The sequence below is a fragment of the Curcuma longa genome, chromosome 3 (genome assembly GCF_044706935.1).
Source record: "Curcuma longa cultivar G26 ecotype Majalengka, Jawa Barat chromosome 3, ITB_CL_G26_1.1, whole genome shotgun sequence".
Lineage (NCBI taxonomy): Eukaryota > Viridiplantae > Streptophyta > Magnoliopsida > Zingiberales > Zingiberaceae > Curcuma > Curcuma longa.
In genome coordinates this window covers 16,487,908-16,508,562 of record NC_133863.1, presented here as the reverse complement: position 1 = coordinate 16,508,562, position 20,655 = coordinate 16,487,908, and the positions used below count along the sequence as shown (strand labels likewise).

The window sequence follows — 20,655 nt, the reverse complement described above, 5'->3', positions numbered from 1 at the left end:
GAAGGAAGCGAAATGATTGAGGATTTTGGATGTGATAAAGAGAGAGATTGGCTTGGGGATTTATGAATGAGATGGATAAGTCCAGGATTTTGATTTCACATTAATGTTAGGTGACATCCCTAATTCATATTTGTTCCCTTACTCTCAATGTTTACCACCTTGTGAGGATTTTAACCAAGATACCAACTCGACCTCGTCAGGCTTTGTCGGAATTAAATCATGATAGTCTAACACTACGATTACTAGTTCGGAACGATACCTAGATAGCCTGGTTCTATAGTTCTCTCATTGTCACCGAGCACTTCAGCAATACTACTGGTATACTACCCTCTGTCACCAAGCACCCGATTAAGGGACCTTTTCCTAGTCATCAATAGGCGTTAGCTATCCCCTAAGGGAGTTTACTACCATATAAAGGTCACCATGGAAAGTCCGATTAAAGGTTCACCTTCTGTCACAAGGCACCCCGGGCATACGATCCTAAGATCCCCCTACATAGTAATTTACTCCTCCTAATCATGCACATGTGCTCACATAAGCATTTCATCAAACACATTCAAGGCACACAATACATGAAACAAGTGTAAACTCTTCATAGAATAGGAAAAAATAACATGAACTAGTTCTTACATCACTATCATTACATTAATGCTTATCCTACATCCTAAACTCATGGATCTACTCCATTTCAAGAAGATTACAAAAAGAATGTAAGAAAATAGTCATCCACATAGAGAGGGGAGGACTTATCTTGAAGCTCGGGCACCCTTTGAAGATCTTCTCGTTCCGGAGTAGGATGGATCAGTGGGGGGAGTCCTTAGAGGTGATTTAAAGCTACCGTAGCGGGCATCTGAAGCAAGAGTCAGCGATCCATCCATCCGTTCGGGACTACTCCGCCGTATCCATCCACCGTCGACGAGGAGATTGCAAGACTAAAAAGACCACATTGATTGATAAGTCTTATTTCCTTTTCTATTTTAGATTTAGGAGTAAGATGTATTATTTTTACTCTTCTTCAGGTTGTATCCCCTTTGTCATGGAGTAGACCTTAGATTCTAGGATGTAGAAGGAATCGAGGTGTATATGGATGATTGTATCTATGGATTTGTTATTTATCATGTTCAATATAATGATATGTTTATGCATTACTATGTGAATTTGTTGCTTATACTTATTTGATTATATGTCTACGAATGGTATGATTTCATATGGATGATGGTGAATTGTAGTTTAACGAAAATCTTAGGATCGTATGGTCGAGGTGCCTTGTGACAGAAGGTGAACCTTTAACCAAACTTTTTGAAAAATTCTTAGACTACAATGAATCTTTATGAGAGATAGCTAACGGTTATTGATTGCTAGGAAGAGGTCCTTAATTGGATACTCGGTGACAGAGAGTAGGACACTAGTAGTATTGCTGGAGTGCCCAATGACAACGGGAGAGCTATAGAACTAGGCTATCTGGGTGTCATCTCGGACTAGTAATCGTAACATTAGAAGATTCATGATTTAATTTCGATGAAACCTAACAAGGTCTAATTGGATATTTAGGTTATAATCTTTGCAAATGTGTAATCATTGAGGAATGGTAAGGAGTTCATGATCAATCAACCATAATCTCGAGGAATCTGAAGTCCTAAGATCGTTTTCCCAATCTTGTCACTTAGCCGATTTCTCTTCGATCGAGGTCTAGGAACTTGATTTCACTCTCACTTCCCCCATCACCAATCCAAATTATGTGATTTTCCAACTCTTTCTGTGGTAGTTTAGTGATTGATTCCATGGTCCCTGTGGTTCGATATCTTTTTATTACTTGACGACAGTCGTATACTTGCGGACCACACATCAAGTTTTTGAGTGTGAAGCATGGTCATGCCTAGGTTGGCACGGTCATGTTTGCTCTGTCGTTCCTTTTCCTCTATTTCCTCATATTTGATGCATAAGAGACCCGCCCATGATGACGAGCACGGCTAGTGCAAGTCTCTTTTCACCACTTCTTGTTCCACCATCAAATATGCATCATTTCAGCTTTGAATCACATCCTGTCAATCAAAATATACAAAGAACCGATCTTTGAGCAAAAGAGTAGAAACAGATAATAATAAATGAACAAGGTGTGATAAAATAGAGCATATGCAATGAATTACAAGTAGATAAGCATTAAACAATGCTAAGAATCATATATGACCTACGCTCATCAAAGTGATGTACATGGGATCTTTCCCTTCCATATGACCGAAGTGATATCTGTGGATCTCTTGATTAAGTAGGACTACTAAAATGCATGATCATGCTCAAATAAGCCAATATGAGATATTGAGTTCATTTGGTTAAGTGAATCTATTTAAAAATTAAAAAACACAAAGATTAATAAGGGGATAACATGGTTTATGCCTTATGAATCAATCTAGATATCGAAGATAAAAGTACCAAGTTATACAAGATAATAAATATAAAATGATTAGGTTGGATCTCGATATTCTCATTACTTGGGTAGCAATGATGCATTGCTAGATGTCACTCATTGTTTATATATCTAAAATATTATTTTAATTACATTGCTAACATTATGAGAATCTATTAGGTCACACACAAAAACATGTTAATTGGAGATTGTTATATTTTAGTTTAACTAAAATATGATGTACCTTAAGATTATAGGGTTAAGTCTAATCCGAGTTAGACTCAAACAAATCCAACTATTGAATTATTGGATTGAGTCTAATCTGAATTAGACTCAACCACTAAAGAGGATTAATGTCCATTAATAGAGATTAATAGAGTATTGATGAAAAGAAGAGCAAAAAGGCAAAAATCTTTTGTATTCATTGGATGACTTTTTGTATTCATTGGTATTCATTGGATGACCCCTTTGTATTCATTGGATGATTTTTTGCATTCATTGGGTGAGTACAAAAGATCAATTTTAGGCATTTGGTGGATGATCACTTCTAGTCTCCTCTTCTTCTACTCTTGGCAAAACCATCCAAGTTGCTAGTACAACGAAAGTGGTTCTTCTCCAAAGGCTAAGTTCGTTCGAGAAATGAAGGACGTGTTCGTGTGGATACCGAAGAGGCGCGACCATTTTGGTCATGCTGAGATCTACCTAATCAAATTACTGCCGGGATTGTTCTGTTCATGCAATAAAGATGACAACTCGATCAAACATGTATACTACATTCTTATAAATCCCTAGAGAGATCGATTTTTGTTCCATTGTATTTATTTATTATTTTTCGTAAAAGACCCCTACAGAGTATCCACACAAGTTGAGGTTTTCGAACAACACCCGTTGCTCAAAACTCAACTTACCTTGCCCAGTACCTCTTGGACTTTATCTTTACGAAGTGCTCAACTTCTAGCTAACAGATCTAAACTTCCACTGCCTAGTTCCCAACTAGGTTTTCCATTGTCTAGTTCCTAACTAGGTCTTATCGTCGCCTAGTTCACAACTAAGACTTCTATCTAGTTTCGAACTAGGACTTGTTGTTGCCTAGTTTCCAACTAGGACTTTCCACCAACTGTTTGATTTTCCTACCAAGACTTGTCCTCTATCGAGTTACCTTCACTTGCATATTTGACATACTTGTTAGATCACAAAACACCCTAACTTTAAACTTATCATATATCAAAATATAAGAGGTCACTCGCACTTCGCTCCGATATCCTAGAAGTTCTTGACTCAGTGAATTAGAACTTATCTCCACCAGGTCACTCCCACTTCATCCGGTCACCTGTAATACCAAGTAGCTTCCAATGTAGAGTTAGTATACAAAGAGTATCCACACAAGTTGAGTGTTTCGAACAACACTATTACTCAAAACTCAACTTATTTTGCCTAATACCTCTAGAACTTTACCTTTGTTAAGTGCTCAACTCGCAACTAACACACTTAGACTTCCACCACTAGTTCCCAACTATATCTTCCACTTCCTAGTTCCTAACTAGGTCTTGTCGTCGTCTAGTTCCCATCTAAGACTTGCACTGCCTAGTTCTAAACTAGGATTTATCGTTGCCTAATTCCCAACTAGGACTTTCCACCAACTACATGATTTTTCTATCAAGACATGTCCTATGTCAAGTTACCTGCAATTGCACACTTGACATATTTGTTAGATCACAAAATACAAAACTTTAAATTTACCATACATCAAAATATAAATTCAATATGGTGCTCCTTACACTAACAAATATAAGATAAAGAACCTTCACTTGTGTTTTGGCATAGAATATGGATTCTTTTTTATGTATGCTAAAGGAGGAGAAAGAAGGGTTTAAGTTAAGAAACTTTCATTTATGCCTTCACATAAAATATGGAAAGTTGAGCTAATGGGGAAGCTTAATTTAAATATATTATCAAATATCAAAACCGAGGAGATTATTAGTGCAATTGACCCTTGGACAAGGTTGATCAGGTTCAAATTGGATTTCGATATTTGATTAATATGTTTGATAGTTGAGCAAGATGTCAAGTAGAACGATATTAATTGAAAACTTGATAATTGAGAAGTTCAAGTAAGTTACAATTGACTGGACACTTGATATTTGAAAATCTAATAGGGAGTTGGTATGGTAGAAGTCCAAGTTAATCATGGTTGATTGGACAGCAGAAGTTCTAATAGGTAATAAAGGATTAGATGTTAGGTATATGATGGAAGTCCTAACAAGGGTGGCTAGATGTTGGCGTGTGATGGAAATTTCTAACAAGTCATGAGGGACTGAATGTTAGATAATTGATAAAAAGTCCTAACAAGTCATGAAGGAAGGATGTTAGGCAATTGATAGAAAGTTCAAACAAGGGTAACTAGATGTTTAACATTAATTGAAATTCAAGAAGATCGTGAAGGACTTAGTGCTTGACAAGAGATGAAATCCTAGTTGGTCAAAGGTAAACTAGATATTAGATATGGTTGGATGTCCTAGAACAGTAGATCCTAGACAATGAAAATCTTAACAAATTAAGGGGTGACCTAAGGTTAGATAAAGGGAAGTCCTTGTAGGCCGATGACATCTAGATACAACATAATAAAGTTTTAGTAGATCGAGAGCAACCTATGTTAAGCATATGAGGAAGTTCCTTAGCATGATAAAAATTATTGATCAATCAACTAATTGTAATAGTTGACTAGGAAATTGATTTGGAACTGATCTCAAGTTAAGAAAAAATCTAATTTATGTCAAAATTCAACATTGATAGCTAACGGTCGACTCGATTGAATGAATAATATTTTCAACATAAATACTATTTTTAACTTAAAATGAATAGAAATTCAATAGTCGATGAAGTTGATTGATGATTTCCTATATTGAATAGAAAATTTAGAAGTCAACTTCTAAATACACAATCACCTATTATACGATGGACAATCAACTAAAGGTACAACAAACTAATTCTTAATTAAATTATCAGATCAAGCACATAGTAGATTAGAGAAGTACAAATAGTCAACTGATGAAAATTATAAAAGATTATACTGCTCGTTTCAAATTAGATGCTTTGGGAGATCTATTCGAGATACCTAGGAGAGTTCTACCTCATTCTCTTATTTATGTTTTTTTATTTATGTTTTCGCTGAATCGATGAGTACGATCAACAACAAAATATATATATGAAAACTAAATACATTATTCACTCCCTCTCCCCTAAGTCGCGCAGCCAATCTCTAGATGACATGTAACAAGTCTGTTTCATTTAGAACTGTAAGTTCATACAATTCTTAGCTCCTATTTAACAAAATACAATTCAAGGCTGCAACAATGCATTCGCTTTGTCCATCAAATAAAACCAAAATAATCACATGACCGGCATGACCTCACCTAATTTTTCTCAGATCCATGTTTTTTAAAATAAATGCATGCACGTGTATGCATGAACCCAACAACAACTGCACGGAAATTCATATGTTAAACAAAATCTCTAAACATCGAGGAATATTTTACAAGTGATATAAAATGCAGCCATTTGGTGATGTAGAATTGTACGGAAGAGCAATACCCGGATGATTAGTGGAAAGGTTGCGAATTCCTTCATATTGGCGATTTCTTTACTGCTTACGAAATATCCACTCGAGTTGTCAGCACTGGGGCCTGATGATGCGGCTTCATTAGAACCATTATTATCCCCGTTTTGTCGAGAAGTTCCAGATTGGTAGGCACCATCATTAGCTCCATTGTTCCTTTGTCCAGGAAGATTGCCAAAATTGTTTTCGCCATTATTATCATTGTTGGACTGCTCAGCGCCATCATCTTTTGACATTCCCGGTAGATTATCTAGCTGTGCTTCAACCCCTACTCGTCTCAGATGGAGCTGCGAGATCTCTATGTGATAGAAACCAGAATTTGGAATACAAAGCTAATTAATCTAGAGATTTCCAGTACCTGAAGATACAGGTTCACCTCATCTGGACGAGAAAGAAAGGGGAAGTCACCACCAGTCTTCAGGATGGCTCGTCTAGCTCCAGGGAACCTTTCACTCACTTGGTCTTTCAGTTGCTGAGGAACAGCACAGTAGTCATTTGTCTGAAGAAACAGAAGCTGTGATTAGATGACGCTCCAGTATATGCAGAAACTTACAATTAGATGTTTGCATGAGTGTAAAAGAGTCCCTGCATTTTAAGGCAACCAAAAACTTACAAAGAGACGTTTGTGTCATTTATTTACAAGGAAATCTGCAACAAAAATTTTCTTTTGCTTGTACAGTTATACTAGATCATGCTATAACTGAAATGTGTATCCACAATATGGTCGAGATACATCATCTGATACAATGGTAGGGAGGTAATTAGTTGACTATAACAGGAAAATCAATGAAATTCCACTAATTAGTACGCACTTTAAAGTGCCATTTCATAGATTACTGACCATGCCATTTGCATATTGCTCATGATGGGAAGCACTTAGCATAATTCAAATGGGGATCAAGATAAGAACTACTACTTGAGAATCGAGATACCTTTCATCTATGAAGCTAACGTCTACCTAACATTTGCAATCATCCTTCATAAGTATTGAATGTCATATAATGACCAAACCCCACAGAAGAATCTCCAGTGCTAGAAAAGGGGTTTCGGTGTTCTTCCTTTAAAACTTTGACTTTTCCCTTCTTTCTAATGATACTGATTAGTAGTAATTCACTTTGACTTTTCCCCTCTTTCAGACAAATTGGCACATGTTACTCATGCAATACACCAAAACAGCCTTAGGCACAAAAAAACACTAGATATACAAAGTCACGCACAAACCTTCCTTGGTAACAGGACTGATTAGTGAGCTTGGTAATAGCCTATGAAGTTCATTCAATTTCAAATGTTGTGTGCAAGAACTATTCAGTCCGTAAATGATCGCATCTCCTTGGTTGTAATGAGGACAAAATTACTTTTAATTATTCCAGAAATGTGACAGTTCTAAGACCATCCAATTGGAGTAAAAAAACTTCTGCTCTGCAAATCATCATATGAAACAATTGGATGGAAAAGGAGCATAGACGTTCTGCATATCTATCTTCTGATGTAGATTCTCTCATCGCACAGTGCTTATGTGTTTGTATGCATTTCTTCCTCCCCTTTTCAGTTGCATACATAATCATTACATCCTACAAAAAACACAAAGCTAGAGCAATATCAGGCCTGAACTTACATCCATGATTGTGATGAAGGAATCTGAGAGCAAAAGAGGGCCAACTGATGCAACATTAGCATTCAACTTTAACCTTGAGGATAACTCATCACTTGATAAAGTCTCCACCTGCATGTTAAATGTTTTTAAATATTCACCAAGAGGAATAACCTAACTGGGCAAAATATGTTAATTTGTTGGCCAATCCAAGTCATGCTTACTTTAACAAGATCAGAAATCAACATTTAACGATGATATTTATATTTAAAAAATGCAACTGAATAAGCACATGCTGCATCACAGCTATTGCAGTTTCATCTGTACCAAACAGAGTAGCTGAATACGTGAAGAATGGATAATTATGAGAGGTAGACGAACCAATGCAAGTAGACATATCCAACATTTAAGAAAAAAATAACAAAAATTAAGGTTCTCCTTATCATATTACTGTTTAAGATTAAAGTAGGTTGGCATTATTCAATACTCTGAATGCTCACCTCACCTCTACCTTCTAAATCAGCTGAAATAGTGTTTTAATAGCAATGATATGACGATATGGAGAACTTGACTGGAAGCAATTTTAATCATTCTTAAAAAAGTATGTAAGTACCTGGCTAACAACAAAATCTATAGAGTCAGAAATGAATGGCTCATGTGAACCATCACGGATTCCTGATAAGATGTATCGCTTCAACAGAAAAGTAGGCGTCCAATTAACACTGCAATATGAACAGAAAGAATGCCCAAAGGCAGTTCGATTTTTAAACTCAACAACAATAAGACATGTTAATCCAACTATTTGTAGCCAAAAAAATATATATATGTTACACATCATCCAACAAATCCAGGATTTCTTTTGCAACTTTCTAATTTTTGCCGCAATACCAATATTTTTCAGATTGATCATTGAACAATTTACTTGGCAGACCATACTAATATTAGCTACATCACCTCCAATTAAGTATAGAAAAACAAGTTTATCATATGGTACAAACAATTTAACACACCCATTAGGGTGAGCAAATTTCAGTTCAACCAAAATAACCAACTGAACCAAATCAATTCAAAAATTCAGTTCCGTCAATTTGGGAATTCATATTTTTTTTAAAATATATATATATATATATATATATATATCTGTTATCTCAGTTAAATTGATTCAGTCAGTTATGAATTTTAAAAATCAATTAAATGATTAAACCAATTAAGTTTTTTTATTAAATAATAAAAAAATATTAAGGTTTTTTAATTTTAATTAAACCGATTAAGTTTTTATTGAAAAGTCTTAATATTTTTTTAAAAAAATCAGTTAATTCGATTATCAACCAAATTAATCCATTGTTTATTTTGTTCGATTTAATAGTAAAAATCGGTTAGTTCAGTAGATCAAACCAAGGTTTGAAATTTCGTGCCGTATCGCCCGATACGCACGAAAAATCTCGTTCCGACGCGGCACCGGCACCGGAACAGCGCCGGCACATGAATTCCGGCCGGGCGGCATCTCCGGCGGCGTCGCCGGCTCCGGGCGGAACCTCCGGCTGCGTCGCGCAGCCTCGGCGACGCTCCTGAGGCGTCGCGAGGCCTCGGCGACGCCGCCGGAGGCGCCGCCCGGGGCCGGCGACGCCGCCGGAGGCGTCGCCCGGAGCCGGCAATGCCGCCGGGGCCCCGCGACAGTCCGCGCGTCCGCGTCCCCGCGTCCGCGTCCGCGTGCCGCGATCGCGCGATCGCGAGTTTTTTTTTTTTAACTTAGGTATTAATTAGATTTTAATAATCAACTCCTAGCTATAGTTCAAACTTATAATTCGGGATAATTTAAATAGGCCCTATTAAAACCTATAAAATTATCAAAAAATTTTATTAGGCCCTATTAAAACCTATAAAATTATCAAAAAATTTTATTTTTTATTTTTAAATATTTAGATTAAATTTTTTATTTTAATTAATATATTTTATATTTTAAAAATACCGAAACTATACCGGCACGGTACGATACGGTACCGAAACTGTATCGTTCCGGTCCAGGACCGAAACTCCGGCACGGCTCGATATTTTAAACCTTGGATCAAACCGATCAGTTAATTAAACAGATTAAGTTTTTATTGAAAAGACCTAATATTTTTTAAAAAAAATCAATTAATTCGATTATCAACCAAATTAATCCATTTTTTATTGATTTGTTCGATTTAATAGTAAAAATCGGTCAGTTCAGTAGGTCAAAAAAAATTCTATTAGTTTGGTTTTAACAAATTCGGTTTGGTCAGTTAGTTCAATTTGGTCAATTTAGTTTTAACCGAATGCTCACCCCTAACTTTATGTTCCATGGTCAGCACAACAAACTTTAAAATCAACAACACATGAATGTCATGGAAGCTTTCAAACTTATTTTGGAATAAAAATCAACAGCACTGACATAAAAAAAAAATGTCCACAAAAAATAAAGAACACATTAACAATAATACTAATAGTTGAAATAAACACTTAAACTTTCATCCAATCTGCAGAAAAGAAATCAAGAAAACATACATAGGAGACCACGGCATGGCAGCTGCAAACTTGTGTGTCTCCAAAAATGTGTTTGAAAGAACAAGAGACTTAACCAGTCTTGGTCGATGTTGTGCAAAGATCAATGCAAGGAATCCACCAAGTGATGTTCCATAAAGATGAATCTAGCATACAGTGAAGTTATTTGTTATGGTAAACAATCATAAAAAAAATTAAAAAGGTTTAGATGCAAAAACATACAGTTAAGCATATCACTGAACATGTACTTGAAAATTTTTGTGCCTCAAAAAGAGTATTTGAAGTGTCAAAAGTTTGAGCTACGTATAGCAAAATATGTCAATGCCAAAGAGTCTACAAAGAAACTTGATAACGTTGTTCACAATTTATACAAGGATAGAGTGTGGCTTGAAGGTGAAACCTCACGTCCCAGTTCAAATTGCTATCAACCTATAACATCTTAAAAAATGCAAATGCCTAGAAGAGACATCACGGAGTACATGTGTATGAAGCATGGATATGGTAAAATAATATTCTGGAGCTTTGGATAACAATGGTAAACTAATTTTAATTAAAGATTTTTGTATTTTTTTTATAGTGAACCTAGTTTATGAATGACTAAGTCTTAGAAGACAGGGATATTCGAGGATTTAGAAAAGAAGCGTGCCTCCCACTTTTTTTAAGATAACAATTAATCTTGTAATAATACAATCAAATTTTGTTTTGGATAGTTTCATCTTTTTTACCTCTGGATTACAAGGCACACAAAGGTTTGTTCCATCTTGGACATGCTATATCAAATTGTATCAGCACAAACTCGATCCCTTCAAATTTTCTCTTTGGCATCATCATCTCTGAATTCACACAAACTCCTCCTAAACCCCATACCACCAGTTCCAGCAGTAAATCCACAGCCACTGGAAACTTGAAAAAAAAAAAAAGAAAAAAAGAATCACCAACCTCTCCTATTTTCCCCCAAGCTGAGCAGCCCCCCATAGCCACATGTTTTCCACTTCTTACTCCATGTCCTATTCCAGCAAATCCAGCAGAGGTCCCCTTTTTGCAATCTGCAGTTGTCACTGACCTCCTGTGAATACTTCTTACCCTACAAAGTGTATTAAATCACCTAGAGATCCTCTAGCAGCATCGTCTTGCTGTTTGCAACCTTTCCCAATGCACAAGATGCACTTGCTATTTGGCCATTTCTTCCCCACATAGCTGAAGCATCTGCAACCCCTGTGCTTCGTCTGCAGAAGGGGAACAGGAGACTCATTCAGTGGAGGAAATCTCTACCCTTTCAGTAATCTGCAGTAGCTACCAACCTCAAGCGAATACCCCTTCTTCCCCTACAAGGTGTGCCTCCCTTCCTGCAACACCATATCAAGCACCTATAGATCCTCTAGTGGCAACATCTTGCTGCACAGGAACTTTCTGATGCATGAGATGCACTTGCCATTTGGCCATTTCTCCCCCAAAGACCTGGCGCATCTGCACTCCTGTGCAAATTCTGCAGAAAGGAACAGAAGATCTATTCTGCAAAGAAGATCTCTTTCTTCCTGGTGCTACTCTATTAGGGCAACAGATCAGGCAGCATATTTTTGGATACTACTCAAACATTCCAATTAACCACATGCTAATCAAACTCAGTTTAACACTCACTACAAATGATAAATAGGTACCACCCAACTTGAATGGGTAAAATACACAAGTACCTGGGAGCAAGGTACAAAATATCATTTTGTGCTGTGATTTTGGCACTTGACCAGAATAGTACGACTTCATATGGTATGACACTTGCTAAAGCACACTGAGATGAATTTAAATAAACTTCCTACCTTAATCAACTTCCACTTAAGTTATTTACTTCTAGAAAAACTTATAATGATATCATAGTTTAATAAAATGAATAGTAACACGCCTTGTTGGCACAACAAGCTTGACATATAATGAAGTGTGCAAACATAAATTTAAATGAGTTTTGCTCATATTTCCTTTCATAAATAAATAAAGACTATATCAATCAAATAATTGAATTAAAATGAGTTTTATTTAATTTTTTTACTTCAATGTGTGTTGATATGAATTCAAATAAGTTTTCCCTTTAATTTTCTTTCACTTAAATTGTTAGTGAATTAAATAATCAACTGAATTAGAATTTTTGAAAACAAATAGAAAATGAAAATTGGAAAACGTTAAATGAATTCATTAACACAAACCAAGTGTCAACATGGTAATACTCATCGATTCATTGTTGAGTAGCACAATTTACACAGAAGGGAATACATATACCATCAAGTTTTGCGTTTTGCAAGTTACTAGAATGGTACATTTTAGCTATGTGGTTTGGCATGACAAAACATTTCGAACCGTACATATAAATAACCACAATTTCAAGCAAAGTTTAATTGACTCAAACTTAAATTCTTAAGCATAGTCCACTATTTGAATCCACTTAAATGGTTAAACACCCACAAATACTAGATTATTGGGTTCCTAATGCTCTAGCTCCAAGCAATTGACCTAATACATATTATTAGTGACCTAATAAGTATTATTGTACTATATAGACATTCCAACTTCCATCAAGATCCAAACCCATGGCAATTTCATCAGCAAACTTGGTTTCAATAGTTAGTTCATATCAAAGATTGAAATCTCGAGCAGACCGACACTAACACCAGCGTTCCGACCAGAATACTATCTGGAGGCACCGCTCGAATCTGGCGACACCACCGAAGGCGTCACTCGAGTCCCGCGACGCCTCCAGAGGCATCGGTGGGTCATGCGTGCCCCCGGTCGCGTGTGCTCAATCATGGTTGTGGCATTGATTTTTTAATCAACTCCTATCTATAGTTGAGGATAATTTAAATATACTTAATTAAAGCCTCATAAAATTATCCTATTTTTTTAAAATATTTTATTTTTTATTTTTAAATATTTAGATTAAATTTTTATTTTTAGTTAATATATTTTATATTTTAAAAATATAAAAATTATACTGACACGGTACGATACGGTACCAAAACTATATCGTTCTAGTCCGAAATCAAAACCTAGATACAGCTCGATATTTTAAACCTTAGTTCATATACAATTAATTATATCTTCACTTTTGAAAGTCACTTCTATCTTCTAATTCACATTTCATACATTTAATTAACTATTCTCAAAAAGGTATTATATACCATCATACTGTAGCCATAAAAAAAATCCATTTATACTTAGCTCAAAAGCCCTATCATATATATAGCTTGATTTATTGCATCCTAGTTTATCTATCATATTTTAGTTCATAAAATACACTCATTGTGATAAAAAAAAATCCTTAATTGTGCACTTCTTTAAAGTATTTAATTTATGTTCATACTTTTAAAAAGCTTTCGCTTGGTTACATGTAGGACACTGATGCAATGAAAGAAGAGAGCTTGATTGTTTAAAGGATAGGTAGAGTAGTAATATGAAATTTGAGATAAACAAGTGTAGAAAGGTTATAAAAACTTAGGCATCACACCCAAGGGGATTAGATCGCACTAAGATTTAAAATTTCAAATCATGTCAGAGTATTAGTCTCTAACCAAAACGATACAATTTCAGTACCATAACATATTGTACTAATATAATTTTAGAATTTTTAAAAATATATATTAATTAAAAAATTATTTTTATTAATGTTTGATTGTTATATATGCTCATTATTGAATTATATTTAAGATGTTGAATGTTGAGTTCAAATTTTGATATTATTTAGGATTGTTTGTTGTTTATTGAATCTTTTGCAGCATGTATTAATAGCATATAAATTTAAAATCTATATTTTTATTATTATTGCATATAATTAAATAGTTTCAATTACTTAAAGTTTTACTGTAGAGACATCGAACTTGCATTTATAAATGGTCATGAAGAATCATCTTTAGTTTTAATTTTAAGTTATTGTAGAGGCATCAACTCGAAGAACTTGCATTTATAATGGGATCTTCGATTTCAACATCTTTAGATATATTTTGATGATTTGAGACATCAATTATGTTACATTTATTTAAATGTTTCAAGATGGATTAATGTAATTTTTTATTTTAAGAATATGTAAAAGTGTCACCTAAAGTTTCTATTGCATAGATGATGACTTTGATTTATTTATATAATGTATATATTATATTATATACATGTGATAATTCTTGGATGGATGAGTGTTTATAAGTTTCCAAATCTTGAATGATAAAAGAAAATAAATATATTTCTCTCCCTCTTTTAAAAAACAATATAACACTACTTGAATTAAAATTTATACAAATACATAGGATAAGTTTAGTAAAATACATAATATGTGAGAAAACGCAAAGGAGGAGAAGCTAGACATAATCTCGTGATTTTAGTTTTCTCATCAGATACTAACACTATTTCTCTTGATCTCTATTGCCATCACAAATGTTACTATACAAAAAAAATCTTTTAGTTATCAAATTTTATCTTACTTAAAAATTTTATATTTTATTACTTTTAAATTTTTAAATAATTAATTTAATTAATATTTTAAAAAATAGAGTTGAGTAAAAGTCAATTTAGGATTAAATGGAACCTATCAAGTAGACATGGCAATTAGAATCAAGCAGATTCAAACTAAATTTAATTTGGATTTATTTATTCAGTTTAAAATTAAACTAAATTTATATATAGAATAATTAGTTCAATTAGAATAATAGTATATTTTATAAGGTTAAGAGTTATATTATATTTAATTCTCTTTTTCTCTTACACATCTCTCCCTTCATCCTCCTTACCACAATCCCTCTACATGATCTTACATTCATTGCTAGCTACCAGCACCTCTCTTTGAACCATCTCAAGCTACTCGTTGCCTTACCCACATCCTACCGCATCCACTTCATCATCTATCACAAGGTAATAGTATATTTTATAAGATTAGGAATTATATTATATTTAATTCTCTTTTTCTCTTACACATCTCTCCCTTCTTCCTCCTTACCACAATCCCTCTACATGATCTTGCATCCATTGCTAGCTACCAGCACCTCTCTTTGAACCATCTCAACCTACTCGTTGCCTTACCCACATCCTACCGCATCCACTGCATCCTCTATCGCAAGGTACTTTCTCTCCCTCGATATTTCTTCTCTCCCTATCTCCCTCAATTTTCGATGCGATATGTTCCTCTAGTGTTGGTGTCAAAAAGTTTTGATGTCAATTGATGGGCAAAATGATAAATTTCATCAGTGTCAATCAGTAGCACCTTAATCATTGCATCACACAATCTAGAAAAATTGTTAAACCTTACTTTCTGTATCATTTTCCAATAGTAGAGCAACATATATTTATACTAGTAAATGGACACTTTGACATAAAAATATAAAGAACTCATAAAGACTCTTAGTTGACACTTCTATTTCCCAAACATTGAAAATTTAAAAAAATATTAGAATTGCTAAAAATCGTTGGGTATTGTTGGATCTTATAGATGACTCTTCGACTTCTAACCATTGACTTTCAAACTTTGGAATCATTGAACTTTATATTATTTCCCAAACTGTCTTATTATTTTCTAAAGTCTACCAAATTATAAGGCATTTATAAACTTTTAGAGGAGGCCACTATTTGTCTCCACCAACTCTCGGTTGAGAAAAATTATCCTAGCGAGTTAAAAGTATAAAATCTTTCATAAAGTTCTTGGTTCAGCTATTAGAATTCATCATCAGTAATCCATATGCATTCAGAAAACTATCGTATTTTCCATCTGACATAATCTAATGGTCGATATATCTTTCTTCTTTTAATGTTTGAGTTAATGGCAGGTGAGTATTAGGTCCATTATTTACCATAACATCTTAATCTTCTAAGTTAGGATCTTCAATACTTAAGATGTTGCTGATACTCATGTGTGATGGTAGATGGACATAAAGGTTAGAGCTTATTTTCTTCAAAACTTTGTAGGGACTAACATTCCTTGAATAAAGTTTCTTATAAACCTGTTTTTCATATCGTTCTTGCCTTATACAAACCATAACCATATCGCATTTCTTAAATTCAGAAAACTTTCTTTTTAGATCAGCATGTATCTTATATCTTTCATTGCTCTTAGCAATTTAAAGACAAATTCAGCCAAAAATTTTGTTCCATGTAGTAACATGATATCCAACAAGTAGCAAAGTAAATCATCCAAACTTATGTTAACTACCAATCTGACCAATTATGCTCTGTTTGGATGGCGTGAGAGAAGATTCATTAACGGAAGAGGAAGGGAAGGAAAGGGAGAGAAAGTAAAGTATTTATATTCCCCTTGTTTGGAAGGGATGGAAGGTTCATTAATGTAACATGTATTACCTTATTTGGGAGGAAAGAAAGGAGAATGAAGATTAAATATATAAAGTTACAAAATACCCTCACTTCTTAAAAAAGACAACACATGTAGAGGACGGATGGGAACTGTAAAATTCTATCAATTTATAAAAGTTGAGATATGGAAGGTCTTAAAATAGACAGCACATGCTCTTTAGATAAGTCCCTGTCCTTAAAGGAGGAGGAGAAGAAGATTAGGATTATCTAGAAAGATGACGATTGGCTTCTCCAACGTACGACGAGCCAAGAAGAGAGGCGGCGAGAACCACCCCTATTCACCCCTCCTTTATTTTTATCGCGTTCACGCGATCGGCGGAATCGGGATTGCGTCTCACGCGATCGGCGATGCCGTCGCGCGGACAGGAGGCGTGGATGTCGGCAAATCGATAGGGAAGAAGAAGACCAATACAACTGTTAGGAAGTATACTGAAAAAACTAGCTCTTTTGTATATAAATATTTATAAAATAAAGTATCATGTTTTGGTCAAATGATTGCAATAGTGTATTTTGCAATAAAATCCTCTTAATTTACATTGTAGATAACTTGGTGTCTGTGAGACACAGAAGACCATGATTATCGGTCCCTTGTGAATTATAAACTAAGGCTCACAACCAAGATGACTTTGGACAAACCATCGGGAATGGTTGTAGTGTAATTCGGTGACTGTCTGTCTTGACTGTAGAATTACACTAGTACACTTTGTGTGTATTGAGTAGGACCATTGAGGTTGTTCGATTTACACTGACTCGCAAATTGAACAAGACCTCTGTTATTATAATTATGCACTCTTAATCCCGATGTAATAAATGGGCATCTATACTTAGTAATTATTGCTTTGATTTACCAAAGGGTGAGATCTTTCCATCAGATCAAATATTCTCGGTAAGTTGGGTGATGTTACTATTTATACGGTGTGTCATTAATTATAGAAGGAATCCGTATCCCAGTAGGGCTGATGATGTCCCCTTGGAGAGCTCATAAGGATTGTCAAGTCAAATCTTGCAAGTGGACTTAGTCCGGCTGACAATAAGGATGAGTGGTACTATTCAAGGTCTTAGATGTCGATTATTGAGTTGTCAGTGAACTCAGATAATTGACGGACATACGATATCTTAAACACGGGGAGCAATGCATAAAATAATAAGAAGGAACCCATAACGTAATTTGGGGATTGGATTGGTAGTGCAACAATGATCCTCTAGTGGAATGGATCGTTGTTGATGGATGTAGGTGTGTATTCGGGGTTGAATACGGGATCCGAAACCCATCAGAAGGCCAGATCCAATACCTCCTCGAGGTCCCCACTGAGATCTTCATTAACATGTATAGAACCATATGAAGTTTCACGGCAGATCACTCCAATTAACTAGTTACCTTTAACTAGCATTCACGTTTAACTCTCAACGTTCAATGTCTCCAGCCAGTGAAATCAGCTGCTTGGTAAACTAAGGAGTTAAAGCGTGCTAATCTCAACAGAATAGATTGTAAAATACGATAATAAAAAAAAGGGTAAAGTAATGGATTTCGGATTTAAAACCCGAAACCCATTAGGAATCCGTTAACCCCTACGGCGTTTCTTCTTCCGCCCGAAAATGCACGAGCGTTTTCCCTTCTCCTCCGCGTGAAACCGACGTTGCATCCTTCTCTTCTCCTTCTTCCTCCCTGCCGCGACCCCTCTCCTTTCCACTGTCGCGATTCCTCCCTCTCCCTCTCCTCTGTGCCCTAGCCGCAACTGCCACCACACCTGCTTCCTCCACCGGCTCTGCTCCGTCGAGGTTTCGCCACTGTGTAGGGAAGAGAAACGCCGAAATCCTCGGATAGAGTCGTCGCCGCCGTGCTCAGGTCCCCGAACAACCCTTCCCTCTTTATCTTCTCTGTAGTTGTGTTGTATAATACCATGAGGTGTTCAATTTAAGGGATTCCCATCTTTGTGTTTCTTAAATTTCGATATGCTATCTTTTAATAGTTTAGGGTTTCTTTTTGTCGACCCTTCAGGTGATTTTTTTTCTCCATCTTTCTTGCTCTTTCATTTCGATCAAATGCCTTAATGTTTTGGTTTTATATATATATATATATATATATATATATATATATATATATAGAATCATTAGGAGAAGCGGATCATTTAGAGGAAAATCATCATTAGCTGATATGTCGAAAATACTTTTCTTTTCTTTTTGGATGAAATCTTTGAGAAATAGAGAAGGCAAATGGTTAGTTACGTATTTAGTCATATGAAAGATGAGAGATCAGTAGAGGATCCTTGTAAAAACCATGGATTATATTTTATTGATATACATTCAACCATAAATGATTCATCATACAAAAATGATAGATATTAGAATATCACAGTTTAATTATGTATGATATTCTAAACTTAGGCCTTATATCGACAACATTAAAGCACTTTGCATGGTGATCTTTTTTGTATATTAGTTTATTCATTTAGTGTATTTTATTCGATATGCATAATGAGACATTTTCTTTATATATTTTCATGATATGAAGTTGAGCATCATCCGGTTGAATCTTCTATTAATGAGATTTTGTAGTGGAATCATACAAATCTATCTATCCTCGCATAGATTTTTATTTGATGGAATATATATATATAGATATATATATATGTGTCATTGTATTTAGAAAAGTTATTTATTCTAATTACAGGATATTGAACCGGATTTCTGGACGGAGGTTCTTTTCGGATACGAACCCCTTTCTAAAGGCGGGTATCTGTCTTATCTCTTTAGATAAGTCGTTTTGACATGTATAGTTTTACTATAGCTTGTAGTAATTCTTTTTATGCTTTTATATCGGCCTTGGTATATCATTACTTACTTACATATGTTGTATACTATTTTTACCTGATACCTGTTTAGTTCTTTAGCATCTTGATACTTGTCATGTGTATATAGGTCCATCAGAGTAGTGATATACTGTTCTTTACTGGGCATTGATTATCTACTAGATATATCTTGCATACATTAGTGTCATGCACCATTTTGCATGATTGCATACTGGCGATCATCGGCTCCTTTGTAGTTTGAGTCCGTCGCCAGTTACATGATCTGCACACACTTCCACTCATACATCAGAAGGGTGTGTGCAGTTGCTCTGTCAGGGCTCCGCTCAGCCGCTCAGGAGTAGTGGTTCCGCGGAGTGGTAGCATTACAGGGATCCCTCCTTCGTATTATGAGACGAAGAGATGAGAGCATTGCTCACCCATATGACTTGGGGTAGGAGAATAGGTGTACTCCGATAGCATCCTGTCCACTCGGTCACTCAGGAACAGTGATGGCAGAGTGCACAGTTATCATAGCCCTATCCACTCGACCTCACCATTGTGATGACGGTGGCTGACTGGTGTCAGGGTGACCATGTCATTGCATCATGTGCATACTGCATGGATTGCATTTATTTATGCTTGCTGCATTTTTGTTGCTGCATATGTTTGACATGCACATATAAGAGGTCTTATGCATTTTGGTAGGTGATTCTGGTATGTACAGCTCTTCTGTTCTTTCAGTTTTGTATTTCTTACTATCCTCTCAGGAGACTGTACTGACATGATTATTACTGCTAGGAATAGTTTACTATACATGTCTGTTAGATATCCGCTGAGTTTCGCCCTTGAACTCATCCCGTTGGTTTTATTCTTTTCAGGTCACTGAACCCTCTGTCTGGAGAGCCGTGCTGTTAGTCCCATGTCGAAATAACCTCGACACTTTTGGTTTTGTTATATTATCAGTACTTATGTTTCAAAACTCGTTCTATATCGTGTAGATTTTCGGATACATCTTTTGGTTTTGGTGTGCATGTGATAGGTTACTAGTTATGGTCGTGTAGGCTTATTTGTGGCCTTGTAGGCCTTATTGACATATATGTATTCAGGAAATTGCAATTGTTCACAGGGGAGATGCTGTTGAAATTTTTCGGACAGTCATCTCCCGGGGCGTGACATTGATGGCATCTGTACTCATCAATTCCTTTGCTAGAGATAATTCCAATACATTCATAATTGCACATGTAGAGATGCTCACTAGTCGTGATCCAATCACAAATTTTCTCACGCTATGAATCGGATTGTTGATATTCAGTAAATGAGTTCAAGATTCAATCAAACACATAGAGAATGTGCACTCAAATAGTGAATTTCTATTTATCTAATAAATAATCTAATCGTAAGG

The 20,655-nt window shown here is 35.4% G+C and overlaps 1 protein-coding gene across 1 annotated transcript in view; it reads right to left on the bottom strand.

Moving 5' to 3' along the window:
* Nucleotides 1-5,689: 5,689 nt before the first annotated feature.
* LOC141824721 (uncharacterized) overlaps nucleotides 5,690-20,655 on the bottom strand; it is a 43,986-nt gene continuing 29,020 nt past the window's right edge. Inside the window, exons 4-8 of the mRNA XM_074712049.1 lie at nucleotides 10,138-10,280; nucleotides 8,225-8,333; nucleotides 7,636-7,743; nucleotides 6,379-6,519; nucleotides 5,690-6,307 (exon numbers count right to left, since the gene is read on the bottom strand). Coding sequence (XP_074568150.1) covers nucleotides 5,918-6,307; nucleotides 6,379-6,519; nucleotides 7,636-7,743; nucleotides 8,225-8,333; nucleotides 10,138-10,280 — 891 coding nt within the window. The 3' untranslated portion in view covers nucleotides 5,690-5,917. The remainder of the gene's footprint in view (nucleotides 6,308-6,378; nucleotides 6,520-7,635; nucleotides 7,744-8,224; nucleotides 8,334-10,137; nucleotides 10,281-20,655) is intronic.